A 26,017-nucleotide genomic window follows, 5' to 3' on the forward strand; every position below is an offset into this window, starting at 1 on the left:
CAAAAAATATTCTGTAAGTTATGACTAAAATCATCACACAATTTTTTTCCACGTCCATTTGCTAAGGACGCTAGAGAGAATATTTACACCCAAAATATGTTTTTTTTTAAAGCTTTATTTAGGGACTTACAGCAAATAGTCGGATTTCATGCATACATGATGCATTAATTTGGATAAATTTGCATAAAAAAAAAACAACTTTACAGTTTTGTAGATTACAGCCAACGTGTGTGCCAATTTTTGCCGCAATCACGCAGTCGAAGGCCAAGAACGGGGGGCTCCTAGGATCCCACCTCTATCACCTACCTAAACAGCCTGGTCTAGTTTGGGTTAACATGGTATTAGAATACAAACTCATCCAGTCTTTCATACTGTCAAAATGCCTGACACAGGGTTCACATCACAACAAACTCAGCAAGAAAAGTGTATGAGCTCACCCAGTCCTTGACGTTGACAGGATGCCTGACGCAGGTGGCGAAGACCGCACACGGCCACACCCCTGGCTCCATGATGACACCAGCAGCATTGGCACACGTCACATGGAAAGAGATGGCACATTTACCCACCGAACACTGAATACAGGACCCATACTTTGGGCTGTACTTGATGAATGACCGGCAGAAAAAGCATTTCTGTGGACGAAGAAAATGGCGGAATAGGAAAATGGCACGATTAAGAAAGGCTTTGCACAATAATAAGATTTTGCAGCAAATTTAGGGCTTTGAAAACCAACAAAAGGAAATGCTCATATATGACTTGAACCATCTTTTCTTTACATGATGTTATATTAAATCATATCATAATTATCATGCATGGTGCTTGCTATACTTGTAAGGATGTGAACATTATCCAATGTCCCTTACATTTTACAGAAGTTGCCAGAAAGCAACAAGCAACAAACCAGCAAAACACAACCCCTTCCTACCCTAAAAAAACACCTTTCTTAATTGACTGTTTCTTAAAATCTGTGGACCATGGTATATTGCACAAGTAGCAAGCCTCAAAGAATTCCACGTTATTATTACTCATCAATACAGAATATACATGCCAACAGGGACAGGGAGGCCTACCAGTTTGAGTCTGGCTTCCGATATGTTGGAGCAGTCGATGGGGTGCCTCTCCAGTACGTTGACAAAGTGCACCTCGGGGATGGCCATGGCACACATGATGTGGGCCCACTTGCCGTGGGTGGTGTGCCGCAGGGCCCCACCCCTCAAGTTACACAGGCAGCATACCTACAGGTGGTAGGGAGAAGATGGAGCAGAGATGTTAAAAGTGGATACAAACAGAGATCGGAAAAAGGTGGCAGAGAAAGGAATTGGCTACATACGCAATATAGTGGGAGAAAACTAACTTGAAGGTTATCGTACTTTGCTCTCTACTCAGACCTCCCAGCCTTTCTGACTGAAAAATTTTGATGATTTTGTTCAAATGTAGAAAAGAGGGAGCAGTTCCCATAGGACTGTGTAGTAAAATGAACAGTAGGAAACTCCTATTGAAACAACAGCTGGGAATGGTCAAAATTCTGATTCTTTCCTCCAAATTCAGAATGGTTGGGAGGTCTGTCCACTGTATACAGCAGGAAAACTTGCCGGAACTTGCCAGTCACATACCGGTATGCATGCATGCAGTCACAACTGTTCCACAAGATTCATCTATTCTTCCCCGAGTGCAATGGATACTTGCTTATCCCAAAATGAAAGCATTTTTCTTGTACACATCACTTTTTACGTGTACAGCAAGGCAATGAATTAAATATTGCGATACAACTGCTTTATGTATCTCGTCATTGCCGATATTTATCATAGTTCTACGCCAGACTCCTCTGCTACTGAAAAAAGAGAATGACCCTGAGAGGCTGAAAGAAGCTAGGAAAATTACTCACAGCTGACCAGTCTTCTTCGGTGCACCGCTGGCATGTCCAGGCGACCACATTCCTGGGCGGTGCTTCGCCATAGCAACCTACAAACACGGCAGATTTGATAAAAATGGTTAACATGACGACAATACGGCATACTAAACCAGACAAGTACATGTTTGGTCTGCATATTGTTCTATTAACCTGGTTCTTTGGCTTTCTCAACTGGGCATCCTATAGGTACTTTGTCATTTCAATTTCAATCACTGAAAAATTTGTATGTAAGCCCACAGAAATTCACGATACATTACATGAAAACTCTGTCAACATAAGCATCACCGTTGTGATCAATATACAGAACCAAAACTACAACAGGCAGATTTTGCCCAAGATCTACACCTAGCCAACTTAACCATGATCAATCAATCACATACGAAATCAGAAATCATCTAAGACAAGCTTTGTGATTTATCCTCTGTATCATAACCACATGCCGTAGAAACATTCACAAATCATGCTATCAGCCCCAAGGAGCAGTGTAATTTAGGTCAGACATTTACATTTTTTTTTTCTTTTTACATATTCCATTCATATACGTATGACATTTTCCATACTTTTCTTCTTGAGGTCATGTCCCTACCGAAGGATTATTTTCGCATATTGGTACACTGCATCTTTCCTGAAGTGCTGAATTCTCTCCTATATCACTGTTGAGATTGATACCAGCTGATCTGTGTTTAATCCTTTCTGTGCCAGGAAGTTTGCACAGTGTGTGCAATGCGAAAGGAGTTTTCTGTGCCATCGGCCCTCAAAGCACACAAAGGGTTAAAATGCATTATATCAAATGGGTTAGTCAAATACCGGCTAGTGATTGGCTAAACACAGTCACGTGATGGAGTCACATTGGTTATGTTCGCCCATGGGCAGAACATTTTGTAATGTTCTCCCATGGGAAAAAATTTTCACGTAACAAATGACAAACGATACCAAACGATTGAACAATCATATTTTTCACGCAATCGATAGGATTTGCCTATTCCATACAAAGTGAAACGCTGGTGATTTGACTAACCCATATAATATAACAGATGATGACTTTTGTTGTCGGGAACATGTACCAAACGTTCCACCCTCATGGTTTGAAATGCTGTTTCGGGAGGCTATAAGTCCCTCCATAGCATTTCAAACCCTTCAGGTGGAACATTCGGTATGTTCCCTCCCCCGCCAGTCATCATCTATATTATGTCAGATAGCAAGAGTACTCACTTGCATGGACAGCCAGGTTGCATGTCATGCAGGAGAGAATGGGGCTGCACGCCTCGTCGTCGATCAGGGGGTTCTCGCAGCTGGGGTTGGCATTCTCGCTCGTCGCCGCGAAGCAGTCCTCCGGCGTCAGCACAAACTTCTGGTAGTCCTGGGAGGACCCCACCAGGATCGTCTTACCCGCATCGTCTTCGTCATAGATTCCAAGCTGGAGGAAGAGATGATTTTCTTAATGTTAAACACTTAACTTCTACAAGTATTCTTCTCGTTTGTATTGCACGTACAAGTGACTTCTGTTACAACAAAGTCCTCGGAACCGTAAGTTTTTCGTTCCTTATATCAAAATTTGTTATAGCCAAACAGTAATGTATAATATTTCATGAAGATTTATAGATGATAATTGTGGGACCTCAATCTTTACTTTGTTGTAATGAGGACTTCGTTACAGCCATGTTCATTAAAAGAGGGTAAACTGCACTGCCCTCCTTGCAACAATGACGTAGAATCAAGACCAGTGGCCTGTTGTATAAAGTTTAACCTGACGAAAAACTCTGGTAAGAACTGAAAACTCAGATTAGCATGATTCTGCCATTGACTCTACATAGGAAAATTCTGTTATAAATAAGCCCGAGTTTTCCTCGGGTAAAAAGTTTTATGCAACAGGCCACAGATTTCCTGGAATAACATGTGTTAACCCTAAAAAGACTGGGGGGGGGGGCCTAAAAGGCCCCCCCTCGACATTTCGCACGATTACTCTGCAACACGCAATGCTCTCGCCGCGATGCTCTATGACTTTTTTCTTTCGAGTTTCCCGCACATTTTGACACCAAATTTGTGACGCCCGGGGGTACAGTTCTGAAGTTACATAATTTTTTGTACATGCACGCGAGGCCAAAAATTGCTCAAAAATGTGATTTTGTGTACAAAGTCAATGCATATTGAGTTTTTTCACATGGTTCATATAAATATGCTTATTTTTACTCTCAATGGCTAAAATTAATTTGTTTTAGGAGTATTACGCTTCAAAAAGTGTCTGCCACAAATTTTGTTAAAAAAAACAACAAAAACAAAAGGTCAAAAAAACAAAGAAATACATAAGAAATTCATAGAACAATAAAATAAATAAGAAATTGATTTTGATACCGAATTTTTTTTCAAGTACATTTGCTAAGAATGCCACAAAGAATAATTAGACCAAAAATGAGCACTTTTGGAAGTTTATTTACAGATTTAGATCAAAGAGTCTGATTTCTTGCATAAATTAGCATAAATAATCAAAATAAAATAAAATAAGACTATTTTGGAAAATTTAAATATATGATCTTGTAGATTGTGCAAATTTCCGCGGCGATCGCGCAATCCACGGCCGAGATCTTAAGGGGGGGCCCTTTAGGCACCCCCCCCCCCCCAGTCTTTCGAGCTACCAAAATAGCTCAGTCTTTTTAGGGTTAAGTCTCAGCAATGTTTGTGCACTTTGGCACACGGGGGAGTGAGGACTTTACCTTATCGTGGTAGAATATCCTACAGACACAGCAGCCTGGCTTCTGGTCAGCCATGGAGGCATTGTACACCCTCTCCATCGTGAAGTTGGTGGGCTGGGTCACCCAGAGGCCATTCAGCGACCTCGCCCAGTCCTTCATGGCCCGCATTTCTTTGGTGGTGAAGGCTACACACAGATACAAACAATGGAGACAAAGCAAACCTTACTGATGAATTGTGTTTAGCATTTAAAACTCGGGGCTTTGTTGTTGCTGTTGTTCACTCTCTATGTCGTTTCATGTGACAGCTATGTTGTACATCGTAAACCCCCACACAATTATCTCTACTCCACAGAGGTTAACTTCACATCATCTGGGAAGTACAATGTATACGCCCAAGCCATCATACTCTACCACCATAGTGCCATGCGCTAACAGTTTAATAGTAAGACATGCCCACTCAAAATTCTAAAGAAAGGACACACAAACTGCCCATTTCATTCTGGACACCCTGTATCACTGTTCATCCCTATCATCTATCTTCTCATAAGAAATGCATGCATGGTCATTATTCTCATCAGCATATCTATCTTCTCATAAGAAATGCATGCATGGTCATTATTCTCATCAGCATATCACCTACATATTTCCTGTTTGTGAAAAGATGATTAAAGTTCACCTTCATAAACATAAGGATTGAGAGAATGTAGCAATATTAGAACATATCAGTGAAAGTTTGAGGAAAATTGGACAATCCGTTCAAAAGTTACAAATATTTTGAGTATCTGCGCAGTCACTGCTGGAAGAGAAGACTACTACAGTGTATGATGTCACATGCGTACAACTATATAAGGAAAATAAAAAGAGAATTTCACAAAACTTTACTTTTTGGATAAAGTGCACATTTCTTCAACTTGCTACTGACATATGCTAAGCGTAATATTATTCCCCCTGCCTTCTGAAAGAGAGAAGTCCAGTGTTCTTTTGTTATGTGAGAAAAATGGAAATATGTTGAATTTTCTTTATTCTTTCCATATATAGTTGTACTCACGTGACATCACAAGCTATAGTAGTCTTTTCATCCAGCCGTGACTGAGCAGAAACTTCAAAAATTCATAACTTTTTAATGGATTGTCCGATTTTGCTCAAACTCTCACTGATGTGTTCTACTAATATTGCTGCATTCACTCAACCCACATGTCTATGAAGGTGAACTTGTCCTTTAATCATGTATAGCACACTGATAGCAGTAGCACCATTAACACTCACTCACATGCTGACAAAAACCCAGATAAAAAAAAAAAATCAACAACAAATTAATGGAACACGATGCATGAATACTTCATAGAATTTTTGCTGGCATTGACGGAATATATCACTACAGGTACTTGTGATGAAACAGTGTAATTTCAAAAGGGCTGGGGGAAGGGGTCAGTTTTGACTCAAGCAAAGAGTTGCAGTCAATCAGTAAGACAAACAAACACATCAAACGAATTGCAAGCACTCAGATTTATGTCGGAAGTCTTGCTTCTGATTGTAATGACCTCATAACAAAGGAGACAACCAATCTCTATTTTGATGGTGGTGCTGACAGTAAAAGTTATGATGACTGAGTGCAAATATGTATTGACTGAACACAACTGGGCTCTTTTCTAAAGCAGGCCCTTTTGCTCTGAAAAGACTACCCCGTCTTTAACTGAGATGGAATAAATGAATGAAAAAATAACCAAATAAGTGAATAACAGGTAATGGATTTCAAGCAATATTAAACAATGACAGGAACTTTTCAGCATGTGGCAAGCGAAGTGGGTTTGTGAATGAATGCAACACATTAGTACTGGAAGCCTATAATCTCTAACTAGGAATAACAATTCAATAAAAGGAACGATTGTAGATGTGCAGTTCAATCATGTAAACTTTGATGTGAAGCATAATGTCTGAAGGGACGAATGGAAGCAAACTATGTCAACGCAATCAACTAGCTTCACCTCGTCGAATAGAGAGCCTCTATCTTTCACCTTGTGCGAAATCTTCCACCATCGTACTCGTGACCATTCACTAATTGTATAACGTTCCTGATAGAGTCATGCTATACCCAGGGCTCGACACTAACGGTGGCCCGGTGGCCCGGGGCCACCAAAATTGAAAGTAGGGCCACCAAATTTTTTTGAAAAGTACGTCAATTAATTCGTAACTTTTTGCGCCGGAAATTAGCAGTTATATTTGTTTAAAGGATGGATGAAAAGGACTGACTGAGTGCCTGAGAGTGAGTGTTGCGAGTTTGTTCAGGTTTATTTATGAGTAGATGTATGTCCAACTTCCAATTCTTACTATGACTGGATAAAACTTAGATATTTGACTCATTAAAAAAAAAACAGGACTTTTAATGTTTTTTATTGTGTTTTTTTTTCGGGGCCACCAAATTTTTTGCTCGGGCCACCAAAAATTTGAAATTGAGGATTTTGGTGGCCCCATCGGGCCACCTAACAAAAAAGTTAGTGTCGAGCCCTGCTATACCATACACATGCTACACCATGTGCCATTCGTGAGGAAGAAGTAGAGGAGAGCAGAGAAGGACAATGTGTGAAGGAGGACAGCTGGACAGGGCCTACTACATATGACGATGCAGTGGTTGCTGGGATTTGTGGAAAACTGTGTCATGTCTATGTCATGCTAAGCAGTGGCCATGGGAGGAGGTGGAATCTGACCTTGCCGGTCGTACAATGCCCGTTACCCTATACCTTTACAATGGGAATACCAGCATCCTATCCACTTATCACCGACAACTGTCTTGTTTTTTCTTTTAAAATGTGTACTCCTTCAAACATGCGTGACTCTGCATACACAATGAAGTTCATCAAAGGGTGCAAGCTGTAATCTAACTTATAAGCTATGAATGATTTGTGACAGAGGTACTGCAAATATAAACTGTGCTGGGATTTTTACAAGGAAGAATATTCAGACATGAGTGATGATAGGATACAAATGTGTAAGGAACACATGGCACCATCGGGAATTTTTCCTTAAATTTGTATTTGTGCCACTAATTATAGTGAGTGTTATGTTATAGAAATAAATACAATGATTTTGTGTTTGCAGATGGAATCTGATGCTCTTCTTCTTCACCGAGGAAAGTGCATCCATTCCTCTAAGTCCTCTTCAACAAGAAATCAAATTATGATGTCGCACTCTGCCATTTTCTGCTCATGGGACTTCTGCTTGAAAAACAAAATTAGAGAAACCGACGTACGCCCCTAACCCTGAGTGACTCTAGCCTTTTGTTCCTCTGTGATAGTGGCTGCAGTACGGTGTGAGGTGAGTGATGTGGAATTCTGGTGATGCATGTTTTTCTTTTTGGGTGTTATAGCTCCTCGTGGTGGTCGAACTGTGTATGGAACTCATGATATCAACACGAGTTTGTGATTTCTGGCTACACATATAGTGAAAAATACTGCCATGATGGAATTATGGGCATTATTCCAATAGAGACTTGAAAGAAATTGTCACTTACAATGGCCGTAACCTCTACTGTAAAAGTGGAAATTCTCGCGCATTTCGCGCAAACCAGAAACTAGCGCGAAAATAAAAGAACGCGAATGATTTGGCTTGCTATATGTTCCAGTAGTTGATTCTTGATTCTGTGGAATTAAAAACATGCAAAAATCATCTCAACCGGCACAGCGCGAAAAATTTACTCATGCGACAATATCCACTTTTACAGTATGGCTATGCCTGAAGAAAATATTCAAACCTCACTGGGCATTTGCTCTGGTAACAGTTGCGATCACTGTAAGTGACAGTTTTTTTCAAGACAATAATGGAAGAACGAGCCCTAGACTTTGTGGTAGCTCCAACAGGGCCCACGGGTCAGTCTCCCGCCCCCAACTGGACTGAGCATTTACCAGAATGAGTGTGATGAGCAGACTGCGGAAGCACTGATGGTATACCACCCGGCTTGGGCATGGCTAGGGCCCGCCTATATTCCAACATGGCCACTGCTGAGCGAGGGGGTGATGGACATCGGTCTGTGTGGGGGAGAGGGTGCACATATGGATGTAGTTTGGGGGACTGCATGAGGGCACTTGGCAAATGGGGGAAGTTTCAAAGTGAACAGATCGCGGAAAGAGAATGACACACAGAGGCAAGACAGTTCCGCTCAAACCAGGATATATACGAAAGTCGTAGAAAAGTTAATGCAGAATCCTACTCCAGAAGAAAATGTTAAGAAACTTTGAAGTTGATGTAAATGAATGCTGTTTACCTCCCTACAAGGGCAGGAACATGTTGCGTGGGGTTTATCTTTCTACCGTATAGATCAACTGATATCAGTGTCAAGGTTTCAAAAACTCAAATTGTTTATGTTAAAACAAACAAAGAACAAGAAAACAAAAGCAATTAAGTAACAAATAAGTAGTGCATTCATAGCATTTTATGCCAGTACGGATGATCAGAATCTCTGAGTTTTAAAGTACAAGTTTTGTACATGCATCTGCTAACAAAGGGTCAAAGGTCATAGGTGCAGCCAGTCCATCCTATAAACACTTTTGTGAAATACTAAAAAGGCAAGAATACTTAGGATGTGATTCAGGGATGCATGTGTGCAGAAACACAAATTGATAAACATGCAGTTCCTTTCAAAAATGTTTCGACACTGGTAACTTCAGGACGAGTATTAGCTCAACAACAACAACAAAACCTTAAAAAGGCCCCATCCCTAAACACCAATCATCAGAAACTTTAAAATCTTCAAATTTCCATTCACCAACATAGGGTCATTCTGAACCAAATACAAAATCATAATTTTATGTTTGTATTATTAAAGTGAATTACAAAAGGAAATAAAAAAAAATTTATATAAACATCAGAAAAATCAAGTAGCTGTAATAATAATAATAAGATATGATAATAAGATATATGTGTGTTCTTTCTTTTTTTTTCTCTCTTTACACAAAGCCACATTCATTGTATACATGACCGAGGTATTGTTTGTATTCAACACAATTCTTTGGAAGAAAAAAATCTTTATTCTCAGACTCTCATGCCTGACCAAGAGTGCACAATCTGAAACTGTGCATTTTCCTACGATAGAATTAACTCTGAATTGAATTGAATGGAATTTAGTGGAATTAATCAGACAAAGCAGGAGCACAATTAAATTCCCCACTGAGCCCAAGGGAAATGAAATCAGGGACAGTGTGTGACATCACGCTGATGTGGATTAATGATCCTCAACACACGAATCACTCAGCAATAAACACACAAGTCAGAGCACTAGATATGACATCAAATGTGAATGTGGGCTCACAAAAGTGTTGGCAAAGAGCAGAGAACTGTGGCACAGTATGCTCACATAAACTCAGAGTGGTATGTTAATCAACAGCACACAGTGATTTTGTTTCCTGTTCTTGGTGATAAAGCACAGATACAGTTTATTCCCATTTTGGAAGGTTTTTTAAAACCAATTAGTTTATCAACTTTCAAAGAGATGACTGTACTTGAGAAAGTTTCCTGAAACTTAACTGAAATCTGTTAGTGTGGGGAGACAGGATAGGCCTCACCGTAGGCATCATATGATGTACTGGAGTAAAGATTGTGCGCAATTCCCTAATGGAATGAATGAGGTAGAAGAAAGAACTGCCATCTTACCTTTGCCCTTCCTCATGCGCACCATCTGTCTGCGGCCCTCCTCCTCCCTGCTCGGTCTCGGTTGGTGCTTGTGTTTGTACTTGCCGTGACCGGCAGACGAGGCCTTGGGCTTAGAGGACGAGTAGCGGTGATCGAACATCACCCACCGGCTCGTCTCCGTCGACTCCTCCTGGTCGGCGCGGTCGACCTCCTTCTCCGGCTCGATGCTCCCCTCTCCGTCGGACACCCCATCCTCCACCAGCGGCCTCTCGAGCGCAGACGTCCGATCGATGTTTGACGCGTCTCCCGTGCCTTCCTCTGCGAGAGTCTTTCCGCTTTTGCTCTTGGCGTCTTTCCTCTTGGTCTTTTTGCGCTTTTTGAGTTCTGCCTTGGGCGTGATCACCAACACTCCTTCGGGTAGCTTCTTTTTCTTCGGTTTCTTTTGTCCATTAGCGGCCGCGTGTTCCGCTGAGGCCTTCTTCTTTTTGGACGGCGATGAGCCTTCCTCCGCACTTGGTGCCTTCCTCTTTTTGGCGACACCGGTTGCGTCTTCCAACTTTTCCTTCTGCTTTTTCTTCTTCTTCTTTGCGGCATTATCAACAGATTCCACGCCGTTGCTACTCGTAGTTGGATCGGCATCTCCACTGCCCAGGGGAGGCTTCTTCTTCTTTGCTTTCTTCTTTGCTTCCTCACTCTGTCCGTCCCCGCCTGCATCTGCCTCACTCGTCTTCACCTTCTTCTTCTGTTTTTTCTTCTTTGGCAGGGCGTTGGGCGAGTTCGTCCGCCTCCCGTCCTTCTTGTGGACGGGGTGTCTCCTCGGCAACTCGTCGCTCTTGTTGGTGAAAGGCCTGCAAGGAGAATTTCACACGTGCCAGGCATAATTTCAACATTCAGAGAGAGAGACAATGAATCTGCTGCTGTGGTTACGAGAGAATAATAGCATTATCATAATTCAAACCATTGCACTTGTGCTCAACATCCACGGTAGATCTGATGCATTGCGTTAACTTAAAAAATTAGGCACAAAGCAATGACAGAATATTGGTACCATTCCAAATGTGCTCAGTCCGCAGAATTTTTCCATGATAACATGTATGCGTCAATATACAGGAACACACTGAAGTGGTCTAAAAGCCTGGAGAAAGAGTCTACTCACAGCATGGGTGGCTCCTTCATGTGCTTTTCTTTACTCCCTGCACCGGTTGGGTTGTCCACTTCTTCAATGTAGAGGGAGTCCTTTCCCTGCTTCCACGCCTCGTAGCGGTCGGGCTGGAACACCCGCACAAACGGCTCCATGCTGATCTTGACCGAGTCCTTTTGGCAGGTACACTGTACATAAAAGAAATTCAAAACATCACAATAGTATCATTTTTACATTGGTTATATTGAATTCTGGCCTTGTGACGTGAGCCTTTTGAAGTTATCCTTTTGATGTGAGTCTTTCATATTAATCTGTTCTTTACGTATTAAAATGATTGAGCAATACATCCGTAAAAATATTCTAGTAAGGAAAATGTAATTAAAGGAGTAGGTTTTGCAGCATAACTTGAAGGAAACTCAAACCCAAACCCAAAGAGAAATGTGGATTGAGTGAAAGCGGCAACATTGGTAGTAACATATCAGTGAAAGTTCGAGGAAAATCGGACAATCAATGCAAAAGTTACAAATTTTTAAAGTTTTGGGGATGGAACCGCTGGATGAGGAGACTACTAGAAGTTATGGCAACCTGTGTGGACAACAATATAAAGAAAATACAAAGGGAATTCCACAAAAATCAATTTTTCATGAAAGTTACACATTCCATCAACTTGATACTGACACATTAAGGGTAGCAATTATTCCCCTGCTTTGTGAAAGCGGTTAGTGAAGTGCTCTTTCATTATGCTAGAGAAGTGAATTTTTGTGGAATTTTCTTAATACAATGTACTTTCTTTATACATTGTATTGTTGTCCACACATACATCATAACCCCTAATAGTCTCCTCATCCAGCGGTTCCAACATCAAAACTTTAAAAATTCATAACTTTTGCATCGACTGTCTGATTTTCTTCAAATTTTCACTGATGTGTTACATTGTTATACTAATGTTTCTGCTTTCACTCATACATTGCTCTTTGGGTTTGGGTCCCCTTTAAAAGTACTGTTTTGATTCAAATTCAAATTGAGTGAAACAGAAAGGATAAAATCAAACAAACAGAAAGCCAATTCAAAACTATTTATAATCAACATGCATTGGTCTATAGAACTTAAAGGACAAGTTCACCTTCATAAACATAAGGATGGAGAGAATGCAGCAATATTAGTAGAACACATCAGTGAAAGTTTGAGGAAAATTGGACAATCGATGCAAAAGTTACGAATTTTTAAAATTTTTGTGTTGGAACCGCTGGATGAGGAGACTACCAAGGCTCGTGATGTCATATGAGTACAACAGTATAAAGAAAATGTAAAGAAAATTCAACATATTTTCACTTTTTTCGCATAATAAAAGAGCACTTGACTTGCCTCTTTCTAAAGGCAATGGGAATAATATTACCCATAACATATGTCAGTAATGAGTCAAGGGAATGTGTACTTTTTTTAAAAGATGAAATTTTGTGAAATTCTCTTTATATGTTCTTTATATTGTTGTATGCATGTGACATCATACATTGCAGTAGTCTTCTCATCCAGCGGTGACTGCACAAAAACTTCAAAAATTCATAACTTTTGAACGGATTGTCTGATTTTCCTCAAACTTTCAATGATGTGTTCTACTAATATTGCTACATTCTCTCAATCCTTATGTTAATGAAGGTGAACTTGTCCTTGAAATTATGCTACTCCCACAAAACACTTTGATGTGTCTGTAAAGGGAGTATCTCACCAGGCTTGAAACTAGTTCGCAACTCTGATTTTGTTAGTTGCAGAGACGTCTCCACAACGTCTCCGAGACGTCTCCTGAAAATTACAGAGTCTCCGATTAGTCACCAGTTAGTCGCAAGAAATTTGAACATGTTCGATTTTTCGCGAAGTCTCCACGATGTCTCCGAGACGTCTCCATCAGTCGCGGAGACGTCGCGGAGACCAATCATATCTGCGACTGCTGAGACGTCTCCGCGACGTCTCTGCGATGTCTCAGAGATGTCTCAGAGACGTCGCCGAGACCTGCTGGAGACCAGAAAAACTGGTGAGAGGTCGCCGAGACGTCTCTGCGACGTTCCGCAACTCTATTTTGACACTATTTGGCCTACTTAAAAACCACGTGACCTATCTGCGTGCTGACATCCTGCCTAGATCAAAGTCAGGTGATCCTGCAACGGCTCCCTCATATTTGAAATTTTTTGGCACCTGCCATAATTCGTCTCAGAGATGTCTCCTTGGTCAGACCGCAAGACATTTTAATGTTGGAGACATCTTTGCAACTGCTGCGACTGATGAGTTAGAGACGTTGTGAAGACATCTCCGTTGGTGAGATACTAGCTTAAGTAATATTCATGTACATGTAGTTCAACTGGATATCTAATGAAGATTTTTTTAACAGGTCAATGAGAAAATTATGACATCATGATGACATCATAATCTCTACTACTTTGCACATGTGATTATAAACAATATCACAGTTTCATTGAAATACAGTCACACTTCTTCCTTACTTCCTGTCTGACCCCAATGAAACTAACCCTAGCGTGTTTTTATCTCACTCTACATGTATTAAAGTCAACTTACTGCTGAATTATATTCTATAATTAGAGGCCAGATATGTAGCCCATCCAAGTATTTAAAAAAGTCGAAATTTCAATCTTATATTATTGTATACATACTTTGATTTATCTTTTTTCCCATGAAAATATTGCATTCTTATTGTACATAGTCATTCACTTATTTCATTTCAAATCATTTCAGACCCCCCCCCCCAAAAAAAAACCCCAAACAAACAAACAAACAAATAACTGACATGTTAATCATCCTCTAAATGTAAAAACAGGATTTTCACATGTATTCATAATTTCAATACACAGACACTTACATTTCATCCATAAATTTGTTTCCAAATGATCTCCTTCATCACATAAACGTAACACATGTATTATAAAGATGTACATTGTGCAAATAAAATATACCTTACATAGTACACAGAAAACTACACATGTAGTATCATGCAAATGCCCTACTTTCCATATCATCTGAGGTCAACTGAAGAGACAGAGTACAGCATGCAGTTCTTTCTAATAATTATGCCTCGCCAGACACAACATCAAATTTGAAATCCAGTAAAACACATTTTGCCCAGAAACGTGCAGTATCGTTAAACATAACCCTGGCTATTCAACAATACGATGGCATAATAATGAAGGAAATGCAAATGGTGTTTAGCAACATCTGAGCACTTCACTAGCAATACTTCCAGAAACACCATATTTACTAAATGCATATTGAAGATGTATTAAGGAAATAGGAACACACACGAGGAAAAACAAAATCCTCAATAATACCGATATCTTAAACGTCATTGAACAAGACTGGACTAGAGATCCCAAAATTAACAAACAACATCAGCCCATTTTGTGCCATCAGTCATGAAATACTGGTAGCTTACAATATCATTCATGTGTACATGTTAATGGGAAAGATTGTTTACAAGTCAGTGCTACACTTCAGTTACTAGAAAAAAAAGATAGATTTCTACCAAAATGAAAAAAAAAAAAAAAAATTGTTCAATTTCATGCAGTTTACTTGCAATGGATGTTCAGTAAATATAGGAACACAAGGTTGAATACAAACTGGTATACCACCTCATGGCTAATTAACTTTGATGCTGCACTTAATTGCAATCAATTTCGGTGGGTGGAGCCATAGTGGCAAAATATTTGGATGTACGGATACACATCAGCTGCCATTCATTTCCTTTTTTTTTTTTACTTTAACTCCAATCGTTTGGCTGATTATTGTATACTGTACGAGCTGAAATTTTCGCTGTGGTTTTATTTTCGCGAATTTCGCGAATCGCCTTTGAATCGCGAAAATAACAACGCGCAAATAAGTAAGTTCAGTTAGACCCTGGCAACCGCGAAATTAACAACACGCGAAAATGTCCTCGAAGTACCGATTCGCAAAAATATCTGTACGCGAAAAATTTCAGCTCGTACAGTAAGCTGTTATTTTTGTGAAGGTTTAATTTTCGCAAATTTCGCGAGTGACTGTTGGACCGCAAATTTAATAACATGCGGAATTGTCGCCATGCGCTAGGCTTATAGTACACTTACAACATTTGCCTCGGTGTCATTTTGGGAAAACAACATCTCGCGAAAATGTCTGTGACCTGCTCATCCGCAAAAATATCTGTATGCAAAAATAACAGCTTATACAGTAAGTCTGACATTGCTCTGACACTGCTTCATCTGGAACATCCCGACCAACAATATTGGTTGAGCATCTGTTACCATGGCAACCTCTGAATGCATATCATATAATAATTTCATTCTTTCCTGTCTAGCTTGCATTTATGGTGCAAAGACAAGACTACCCTGGTTTGACATCAAGAGCACTTCAATTCTTATACCAGTAATGCCTCTGGCATCCTCTGGGGCAGAGGCATAAAAACATAGCAAATCATCCCAAAACAGGGGAACGTTGGTATTAAGAGGACCTTCATACGTGTACCATGACAAATACCTTATTCTATCAAGGTTTCTCACTATGTCAGGATTCCACAACAAAGAAATATAAAAAGGTGTGCCCTGCAATATCACCTTATTATAACAAGGTTTTTTTTTGTTATATCCAAACTCTTTAATGAAACAAGTTCCACTGTACACAAGTTTGAAGATAGTGATTAAATATTATCATACATCTTTGTCAACTCTTTACTGTGGGTTAGATGCACATCTTGACATTTCTTTTTGTTGATCCAAACTGCAGGGAAATTAAAACTGTGCCTGGTGTACACCTCTTGGAATTTCAGTATCATCATACATGTACATCATTGAAAGAGGTGCAGACTATTGTATAAACCACATTAATGGAATGAGAAATTACTATTCCTTTTCAGGTGAATTTACGGAGATGCTTATTTCACCAATATCTATATAAACACAGCAAATGCCAAGTGATGTCTCACCTACATATTGCAATGTGTGATCATGGTATTTTTTAATGTAAGTTCATTGACCTTTGACCTTGTCCCAATCCACCAATATTCATATTTGACCAGCATCTTCAGGTGATGTACCAGTGGTGCAATTTTTGTGGTCACAGCTCAAAGCTGAGGGAATTGAGAGCACACAATATATGGCGCTTATCAGGAAAAGTTCATTGACATTTTGACCTTTGACCTTGTCGCAATTCACCAATACTTAAACGTTACCAGCATTTTCAGGTTCTATGAACCTGTGGTGTGAGATTGGTGGTCATAGCTCAAAGCTGTGGAAAGTTGAGAGAGTACACAAAAGTGTTGACGAATGCTGCCACCGACAGAAAATTGATACTTATGTCCCACTTCCGCTATGCAGGACTGGGACAAAAAAACAAACAAACCACATAACAGTATTTGCAGAGATTTTCTTCCAATATATCTTTGAGCTTAAAGAATGTAAGAAGGTTTCAAACTTACGCAGCTTGCTCTCTTGCCGTAGTTGATCCACCTGAGAGAGGCAAAGTTGGTGGACTCTGCACAGTTGTAGCCATGGTTGAAGCCAGCGTGGTAGCCATACGGAAAGGTCACCATGAACTCCCCTTTCAGCTGCGTGATCTGTGGGATTCAATTGTTATCAACAGTTCTATCAACAATGTCCGGTTACGGTAAGAAAATGTAAATGTGCATATATCTGTCAACATCCTTTACAGTCCTATCCTGTCAGGATTGCATTGCCCTTCTATTGTAATCTTAATGAGAAATTCAATTGCGATATATCATGCTAATTGTTACTAATGTCATTAATTTTCATATTTCTCAAATACAGTATTTGGGCACAGACAGAACTTATCAACCAAGAAGGACATTCAAATATGAACTAATCTTATTACATGCCGAGAACAGGCCTGAAGATATATATATATATATTTTTTTTTTCAGAGAAAAGTAAAAACTGGTGAGTTTTGTGTACAAACCGAATGAAGAGCTCCTCAACACCCTGGATTTTTACAGATATTTTATGTGTGTATATGTGTGTGTGATTTTTTTTTTTTCAAAAATTTTCAGTGATCTACTTCTCTGATTTTTCTATTTTCATACAAATCAACATATTATCAGGATTGCATTTCCCTTTAACATTCCTGTTTACACTCTGTGTAAATTACTAAGTAGTAAGGCATTGTACTTTTAAAGGGGAAAACCAAGACAAATACAAGTTAGTCTAAAGAGAAAATCTTACAAGCACAACAGTGAAAGTTTGATCAAAATTGGACAAAAATGAAATAATTAATGAAATTGTGAAGTTGTGCTAATTTTCACAAAACAGTTCTTGAACAGTCAATATGAATATGTTGGAACTTAGAAACAAGCAGGAATTGAACCCAACATCTCTGCTTTCTGGGCAATGACACTACCACCAGGCTGTCCCTGGTTGCCGGCAGTGACATGATAGACTTGGAACCAATACCCATGCTCCGAAATTCTGATATTGCTATGTAGTTAAGCAGTCCATGATTCAATTTTGACTGGTTCCTTTTTTCTGACGTTTCCTAAAATGTAGATCAGCAGTTGCGATTTCATTTGTATTTCATTTGTACATAAAGCAGACAAATTGAAGAAAACTCATACCTCATGTCGTCACCCCTCTGCTTAATAATTTGTTGCTTTCATCTTCTTCTTTTTTTTAACTTGTGATTTGCACATTTTCTAAAGACTCGTTCTTGATGAAAAACTCAATAAATAAATAAATGGGGCCCTATTAAAAAATAATTTGCCACAAAAGGACTCAAAGCTGTCAGGAACTAACTTTTATTCTTTAATCTTAATATTTTAACAGAGTATCTCTTCAAGATTTGTAGAGCAATTATTGTTATTCTGAGTGTGAAGAAATTTGAACTGATCTGTTTAACAACGTCATTGGGGACGATGGTTACCTTTTGTCATAGTAAGATTTTTTTGTTATAGCCAAACAGTAAAGTACATACAGATATACAGATGATAACTTTAGGCTCTGAATGTTTACTTTGTTCTGAAGAGAATTCTGTTTTAACCCTGTTTGTTATACCAAGAGTACACTGTATCAAAAAAAGGGATTCAAGGATCTCTGAAACTTACCTTGTTGAAAGGAATGGAGTACTTCTTCAAGATGTGTGGAGCGATGATGGTCATCTTGTGCCTGAGAAAATTTGAACATATCTGGAAGTTTCCAGGGAAGAAGCCTATGGATTGAATAAAATGAACAATAAAAAAATGATCATTAGTTCATACACTGTCATTTGGTAGTTTTTGTTTCATACATCATATGCAACAACATTCTAGACTTAATTTGAATTTCTATGTATTAATCTATCTCACATATTTCATGTGTCACAACCTTAAGGTTTAGTGCACATGCCGTAGTTGGGCAATCATGTGAAAATGAGGAGCAATCTTCACGTAGGTCTTACACTGTAAAATACCCGTACATGATATGTGGTAATAACAAATTGATATACACTGTTTATCATTTGCTACAAAATGCAAATTATACACGAAAAATATCACAAAGCTATGAAGCCAAGATATCACACACCATTGTCTAGCACAGGTATCTGCACATATATATGTATGTATATATTTTTTCATAATTGGGTAGCAAATGCAGCAATATAGAAAAAAAAATATATACATGTAAAAATAATATTATTATGTAAGTACAAACACATGAATGATCACAGCATGCATACTGGTGTAAAGATGAATTACAGAAAATGATACAAATTAGCTGGTGAAATCAGTATGAAATTTAAAAAAAATGATCAAGAGACAGAAGCGCCTACCCTCTGCAAGTCTCTCCAAACGTTTACCATGTTCAGGTGGGATAGCATACCTAGACAGACGAAGGGACACAAGGGGTTAACTCAGGTCACAAGAGGGTGAAAGATGAGAGAGAAGAAGAGCAAAAAAGCACCAGTGACGTGGCTGAGACCAGTCACATGACCCAGCTGGTTACTGTTCTTATCGTTGGGGATTTGTTTCTTGTTTTGTTTTTGCTTTTTGTTGTTGTTGTTTGTTTTTGTTTGTTTTTCAACTGGTAGTATTGCATGAAATTTGGCAAGAACATCACGTCTGTGTATCTCAAGACACTATCACTTGGTTAGCTTGGGTCAGGCTATTCTGGTCTCAACTGTTAGCACTGCAGGGCACTCAAACACAAGGGGTGGTCAGAGCAGGCACAAGTCTATAACCAAGAGACGTGTTCACCTCGCTACGATCCTCCATTTACACAGTTCACAGGGAAATCAGGATGCCTCAATCATAAACATTACCATTTTCTGGTAAGAGTGTAATTCTCTATTAGAATTTGAATTTCTAGTACAGTCACTCTGATTTTGATGGGGGAGGGGGAATACTGTTGAAGCATAATTAAACAATTACCGGTACTGGGAAATATGTTCAATATAAACCATTATGCTGACTTCTTGCCATAAGCACCACAAACTGATGGTTAATTGGTAAGGACCAATGCTTACAAAAGAAAGAAACAGGATTGTGAAACTTCGAGACCACTGACAGGTTTTGAATTGGTCCCCTGTACTCGATCTAAAAATGTACTCATCTTTCCCTCTACCAGTGTTTCATTATATTAATTGAAGTAACAAGCAAAATTGAGTAAATTAATTGGCCAAGCAGTAAATAATGAGTAAGTGTTATGTTTCCTACTTGACTAAAGCCTTGCAAAACCTATTCCTCAAAGAATGGTAACATTTCATCAAAGGCCTTCAAAGGCAGAAGAATGTAAATGTAAATTTTATTCGCTTCATAGAAAGGCCAAGTGACAGCCTCTCCTCTTCCCTACGGGAAGGAAATGAAAGCGGTTTGCCAGGAGAATCTCTGATTTCCCTTCAAAAACGCATATATTGAGGATGGCAGCAGTGATAGACTTGTGCTCTGCAACGGCCTTTTGGCAGGAACGCCAGTCACTCTAGTGACACACGACCACTTACCAGCAGCCAGCCTCTCCAGGCGTTTACCATGCTCTGGAGGAATGGCATACCTAGGTCACAGAGGCATTTAAAGGGAGGACAAGACGATACAATCAATTCATTCCTGTGGCACGCTAGAAGGTGGTATCTGCTGGATTTTTTTGTGGTCACTACTGCCACACACAAAATGCCTATTATCAATAAATTTCCACAGCTTTATACACATGTCCTTGACCTTGGACAGTGTAAGAATGATGTCACAAAATTTGTGGATCTTATTCACAATAACTACGACTGCAATGACAACATATCTGTTAAAGGGATTTTCCCCCGAATGGAAATAGAGAAACAAAAAGAGACCATGAAAGCTTTACTGAAATGAGATAGATATCACATAACAGTTGCCATATCTTCAAAAGATGCTTTGCAATGGTTGTTTACATTTGAACAACTTTCCCAGGTCATGTACAAGTCCAAGTATCTACTGTCTTTTCATGCCTACCTGATTTCAAGTATGTATACCTAAGATTTTTTGTAGTTTAAACAGCATGTCATTCAAAATAGAATTGTACTGAAAGCACACTAGTGAAAACAATAAATAAATTATTCACCTCTGAGAAGTTGGGCAATTTACAGTACCAAATCTACAACTTGACTTTAAACCAAGTCAGCATCATTCAAATATATTTAGCACTCCAGTGAAATCAATACATTAATATTTTGCCTCACACATTAAACAAATCTCTCCATCAAACCACACACTCACAAACATAAGTTTTCTATTTCATTGCCATTAAATATTTTATTCCACATGAACATTTTCTTTCATTTTTTCATTTACAAGTGTTTGGGTTGTCATGGCAGTATTTCCTTTTCTGGTCTAATGAACCGACACGTCTGTTATTTAACCCCTTTCCTACCATGACTTGGGAGCACCGTAGTGGAGGTAGTTGATGCTGTAGAGGTCAAGGTCCTCTGTGTGCCATGCAAACGTTGTCTTCCACATCCCAAAGTAGAGATAGGCTGTGTTTACACCTTCAATCTTTACTCCTGTGCAAAATGTGACAAAGATAAAAATTACAATTTCAGGTTCACCACCCGCAATCAAATGCTTTAGATCATTGTATTTAAAACAAAGTCACCAAGATGCACAAAACTCTCAGATGTTTCTTGCATGGATTAATTCTTGAACAGGTAAACGTAGAAAGTACGAGAACAGAACCTTGTAGTTCTGCAGTGTTTACAACAGTACTTTACACTGCAGGAACTGATAGAAATATGATTTATACAAACACATTGTGGAATAGTGCCTCATCAGCACAAATGTAGAGAATAATAGAGAATAACTGGTAGCAAGCACATCCTGAACAATTCTTACAGAGTATACAGAGAGTCACTGCAGCTCATGCTGTGTTCAGTCAACACCTCTCAGCCAAGCTGGACATGTTCACTTTAATCCAGAATACATCCAACACATCATATAATCTACTGTCTTTTCTATCTGTATGTGAATCAAGCAGTGTGTTTGAAGTCCAGCTTGGTGAGAAACTTTTTTTTTACATGACACGTGGTTCAACAATAAAGGAATGCACAAATGCCCACATATTTCTGATCATGAACATTAACGACCTGAAAATGAAATTCATGCAGAAAACCACTTGCGCTGAATGACATGGATGAAACTCAAGGCAACGTCTTTACATTGTAAATCAAAGTAATATACCAGCCTTTCAATTCCTGCAAAATTGTTTTCCATACATAGGTGACATATAGTTGTCTTTTTTAGAAGTCAAAACACAAGACAGTAAATTTAATGAAATCTCCAAGTGCTTTCTGAAATTGAAGTTCCACACTATCATGTGTGTTGACGTATCATTGTCAGGTTATTGACAATGTAAGTCATCGACTCTCACTGCTGTCGTACCTTGCTCCTCTTCGATGATGTCCAGCACTGTGTTGAGGCGGTTGATGTTCCAGATGTCCACGCCTTCGTCGTACACAGAGCCTGAGATGTCCGCTCCATAGATGGGTGAATTGTAGGTGATGTTCTTCCAGTACTTTCTCTCAAGGTCTTCGAAGCCAAAGTGGGGCGGTGTTTGGTACCTGGAGAATTAAGTATGGGAGGATGAAACAATCTCAGAACATGCTTACCCTAATGAATTGAATCAGACATGTTCTGATAATCCTCTAATTATGAAATTACCAACCTGAAAAAGCTTAACATATTCCAATCCTGTTTCATTAACGTCTACTTGTGGGATATGTAAGAGTAATATTACATACATGTAAGTTTGACAGAAATGGGGGGGGGGGGGGTTAATGCAGTACAACACTATCACATGACTACAACAACATCTGTGTCAAGGAACGCTTTGTACATCATTTGATATGATGTGCTAACATGGAAATACACTTAACTTTCTTGCTTCTTGTCCAGTTTTGCTCCTTTTCCAATTATCAGTCATTTTAATTCATTCCCCTACATTCATGCAATGTCAAAATTTGCCTTTGAGTTCATTCTACCTTGCACAATTTTGCTCTGTGAATTTTTGCATGCTACTTCTACAGAAACACATTTCACATTTATCTACAACATTTCTATTTTCAGCGCATGATGCCCTGTGACCTCTCAGAGTAAACGCTGTGTACGTCCGCACATGCACTGTGTCAGTTCATGGTCATGCAAGTGTCAGTTCACAGTCACAGTGTGATGCTTAAGTTTAAAAGTGCTTAGTTTTGTAGAGTCTCAAGTTGGCAGTGACCAAAGAAAGTACCTGGCACTGTTGGCAAGCTTGGCATACTCCTTGACCGTCATGGCCTTCTTCTGAATGTTGTACTGTGTGTACAGTCCCTGATGACCCATCACTTCCTGTTGGATCGGGGCCGGAATCACCAGGTTCAGGTCATCGTAGTTCTTCCTCGGCACAAATTCCTTGGGGGGAATCACCTGACAGGAGCAAACACAGAAATATTTACTGCATTTACATATTTCTCACTTTATTCAAGATTTTCTTTTCTTTTCTTTTTTAAATCAACTTACTAGATGAAAGAGAAGAGTGCATTATCATATCCATCATCTGCATAGCGGTATACCTACTAATTCACATTAGATGTTCACATTCAAAGTACACTTCATACAGAGGGACATACATTTCAGGAATATGGAAAATCTCGACACACAACCTCCTGTCCTACTCTGTCACATGACTTGTGCGAGCAGGTAGTCCCAAGTACTACAAGATTGCAATTTTCTTATGGTTATGGGGATGGTATAGTTTTGGTTGAGATGGGGGATTCAGATTTTAACTTTTTGCAAGATAATTAAAAACCTCTTATGAAATATGAAAGAGCATACAACTTTAAGAGGAATTAAAAGCTGTTTTGATGAAAGTTGGTCTTGAAATGGCTGAGATATTAAAAAATAGAGTAAAACAAAGTGCTCATAATAAAAGGTGGATCCCACCTTTTATCAGGAGCACTTTGTGGATATCTCAGCCATTTCAAAAATAATTCTCATAAAACACACTTTGAATTCCTTTAAAAATTGTATGCTCTTTCACATTTCATAAGAGGTTTCCAATTATCTAGCAAAAACTAAAAATTTGAATCCTTGACTCAACCAAAACTATACGATCCCTGTATTTACTAGCCCAAGCCTCATGAGTGAGTGTCTATCAACTCATTTACAAACAATGAATTTACCTTGGCTATGCCTGCCTTGTGGGCTCCCTGCGATTCCATGTAGGCAATATACCCACTGAAGTCCTTCATCTCCTCCAAGGTTGGTCGGAAGACCATAATCTTGGGGATGTTCTGGGACGAAGCCGTCAGACTCATCTTGGCTGCTACATATGGCTTTGCACAAAAACAAACAAGAGGGGTTGCTGGTTACTACAAACTTGAATCTGCTGGCCGACATTGACAAGGAATAAACGGAGAGTTCGAACTTCATGCTATATTTTCTGGAAATTAATACAATCCAGGAATTTTACGATGCCACTTCGAGGGGTGCTGAAAGTGCTATACAAGTAATGTGAAGTTAGGAATTATTTGGACAACATTGAAGTAGTAGTAGTACACACAAACAAACAAACAAACAAAGAAACACACCCAAACAATTTTTGCTGTGTGCGTGTTTAATGAAGTCCAACAATACCACATTCGGCGACACTGCTCATAGTATCAACACTGACAGATCACTTTTCACCTATCAAATGGAAAGTATAATCACAATTGAAACTCAGCATAAAGCTACATGTTCCTGCAAATGTTTTATTCATATTTACCACAAGTTCTCACTCTGCTGTTTTTCGTTGTTTCTGTAATGTGATGTCATGCTTTGCACATGGACACACTCCCATTTTTTTTTTTCATTTCAAACTTTCTCTTCCAATTATCAATACATTCAATAATAATTCCAACTAGTTCCCTTCCCCACCCCCATTCAAGTGAATTCATTTCTTCATACTTGAAGAAAAAAAAAAATATTGTATTTATGCCCTAACTGGTATTTATCTCTCCCAGTTGCAAAAGGTAGGCCTATTAAAAGTACTATTGCCATTGGCATTGCTGTGGTTTCTACACCTTAAGATTTCGTTCAAACAAAATCAAAGGCCAAGATACTAAAATTTACATTATACTTCTACTTTTGGGAACATTTAACGATAGTAACATAGAATACAAATAAAAATAAAAGAGACATTGTGGGATTTTCCAAATAAAAACATCTGTACATGACAGCCAATCGCGATGTTGTACACTGCATACAGCAATTTGTAAACTCACTGGTAGTGACTGGGACTTATCACTCTGACGTATTCATCCGCACAAATAGTTCTTCATTTTAGGTGAAGGGAAATAATGCAGGTAGCAGAGCAATGGTTAGCTACATCATGTATCACAGAGTTTAACACTTAAATAGACCAAATTATTACTCTACATCTTGCAAGCGACAACATGAATACTATGAGTACATCATAAAATTACTTAATGAGCAAAATCGAATTCTGCAGCGACACATTCATGTCTTCCCAGAGCGCTTACATGGTCCAACACACACAACACTTCACTGCTAATTTTCTAGTACTGTAACGATAATTCCACAACCAGCATTTAAGATTAAATTAATTTTTCTTACACGAATCGTTACCATTTAGTGCTTGCTCTATATTCAAAATGAAACCTCCCTTCACGGATATCTTTCAATAATGACTGTATTTAGCAACCACAAAATGTCATAACTTGGCGACAATATGAACTATCGAAACGAAGGATCAATTCACGAGCCGAGCGCACATTCCCATTGCATCGTATGGCAGACACACACACAAACACACACACACACTCGAGTCGAAAATGAAGGGGACGCGAATTATGTTGTGCACGGGGACGCGTCCCCCTACTGCGGACCAGCCACAGTCACTCTCTATTCGTATTTAGCCGTGTGCTTCACACTTGATCACGGTAACAAGTCAACTGACCAGACGACGCGACAACTGAGCACATTACTCCCACTGTAACATTAATATCACAATCACTGGATACTTGATGCGATAATCATGAGTCATCATGGGCACTATATTCAGAATGAATCGCATATAATATTTCTTTAGTGCAAATTTGGGCTGTAATCAGCTGTTTGCAAGCGAACAAAACAGATGAGCCGGACGATAACCTTGTTGGGAAGCTGACAACGGGTCTACGTGCAAATTCCCT

General features: G+C 39.1%; 1 protein-coding gene across 1 annotated transcript in view; it reads right to left on the reverse strand.

The window, feature by feature from the left end:
• Positions 1-26,017, reverse strand: part of LOC140237238 (lysine-specific demethylase 4C-like) — a 29,031-nt gene that overhangs the window by 2,790 nt on the left and 224 nt on the right. The window contains exons 2-16 of the mRNA XM_072317182.1: positions 24,005-24,157; positions 23,077-23,249; positions 22,227-22,405; positions 21,223-21,352; positions 19,157-19,206; positions 18,453-18,556; positions 16,818-16,955; positions 11,381-11,553; positions 10,246-11,072; positions 8,502-8,624; positions 4,624-4,787; positions 3,125-3,329; positions 1,886-1,962; positions 1,071-1,235; positions 438-632 (exon numbers count right to left, since the gene is read on the reverse strand). Coding sequence (XP_072173283.1) covers positions 438-632; positions 1,071-1,235; positions 1,886-1,962; positions 3,125-3,329; positions 4,624-4,787; positions 8,502-8,624; positions 10,246-11,072; positions 11,381-11,553; positions 16,818-16,955; positions 18,453-18,556; positions 19,157-19,206; positions 21,223-21,352; positions 22,227-22,405; positions 23,077-23,249; positions 24,005-24,139 — 2,838 coding nt within the window. The 5' untranslated portion in view covers positions 24,140-24,157. The remainder of the gene's footprint in view (positions 1-437; positions 633-1,070; positions 1,236-1,885; positions 1,963-3,124; positions 3,330-4,623; positions 4,788-8,501; positions 8,625-10,245; positions 11,073-11,380; positions 11,554-16,817; positions 16,956-18,452; positions 18,557-19,156; positions 19,207-21,222; positions 21,353-22,226; positions 22,406-23,076; positions 23,250-24,004; positions 24,158-26,017) is intronic.

This window comes from Diadema setosum, chromosome 13 (assembly GCF_964275005.1).
Source record: "Diadema setosum chromosome 13, eeDiaSeto1, whole genome shotgun sequence".
Lineage (NCBI taxonomy): Eukaryota > Metazoa > Echinodermata > Echinoidea > Diadematoida > Diadematidae > Diadema > Diadema setosum.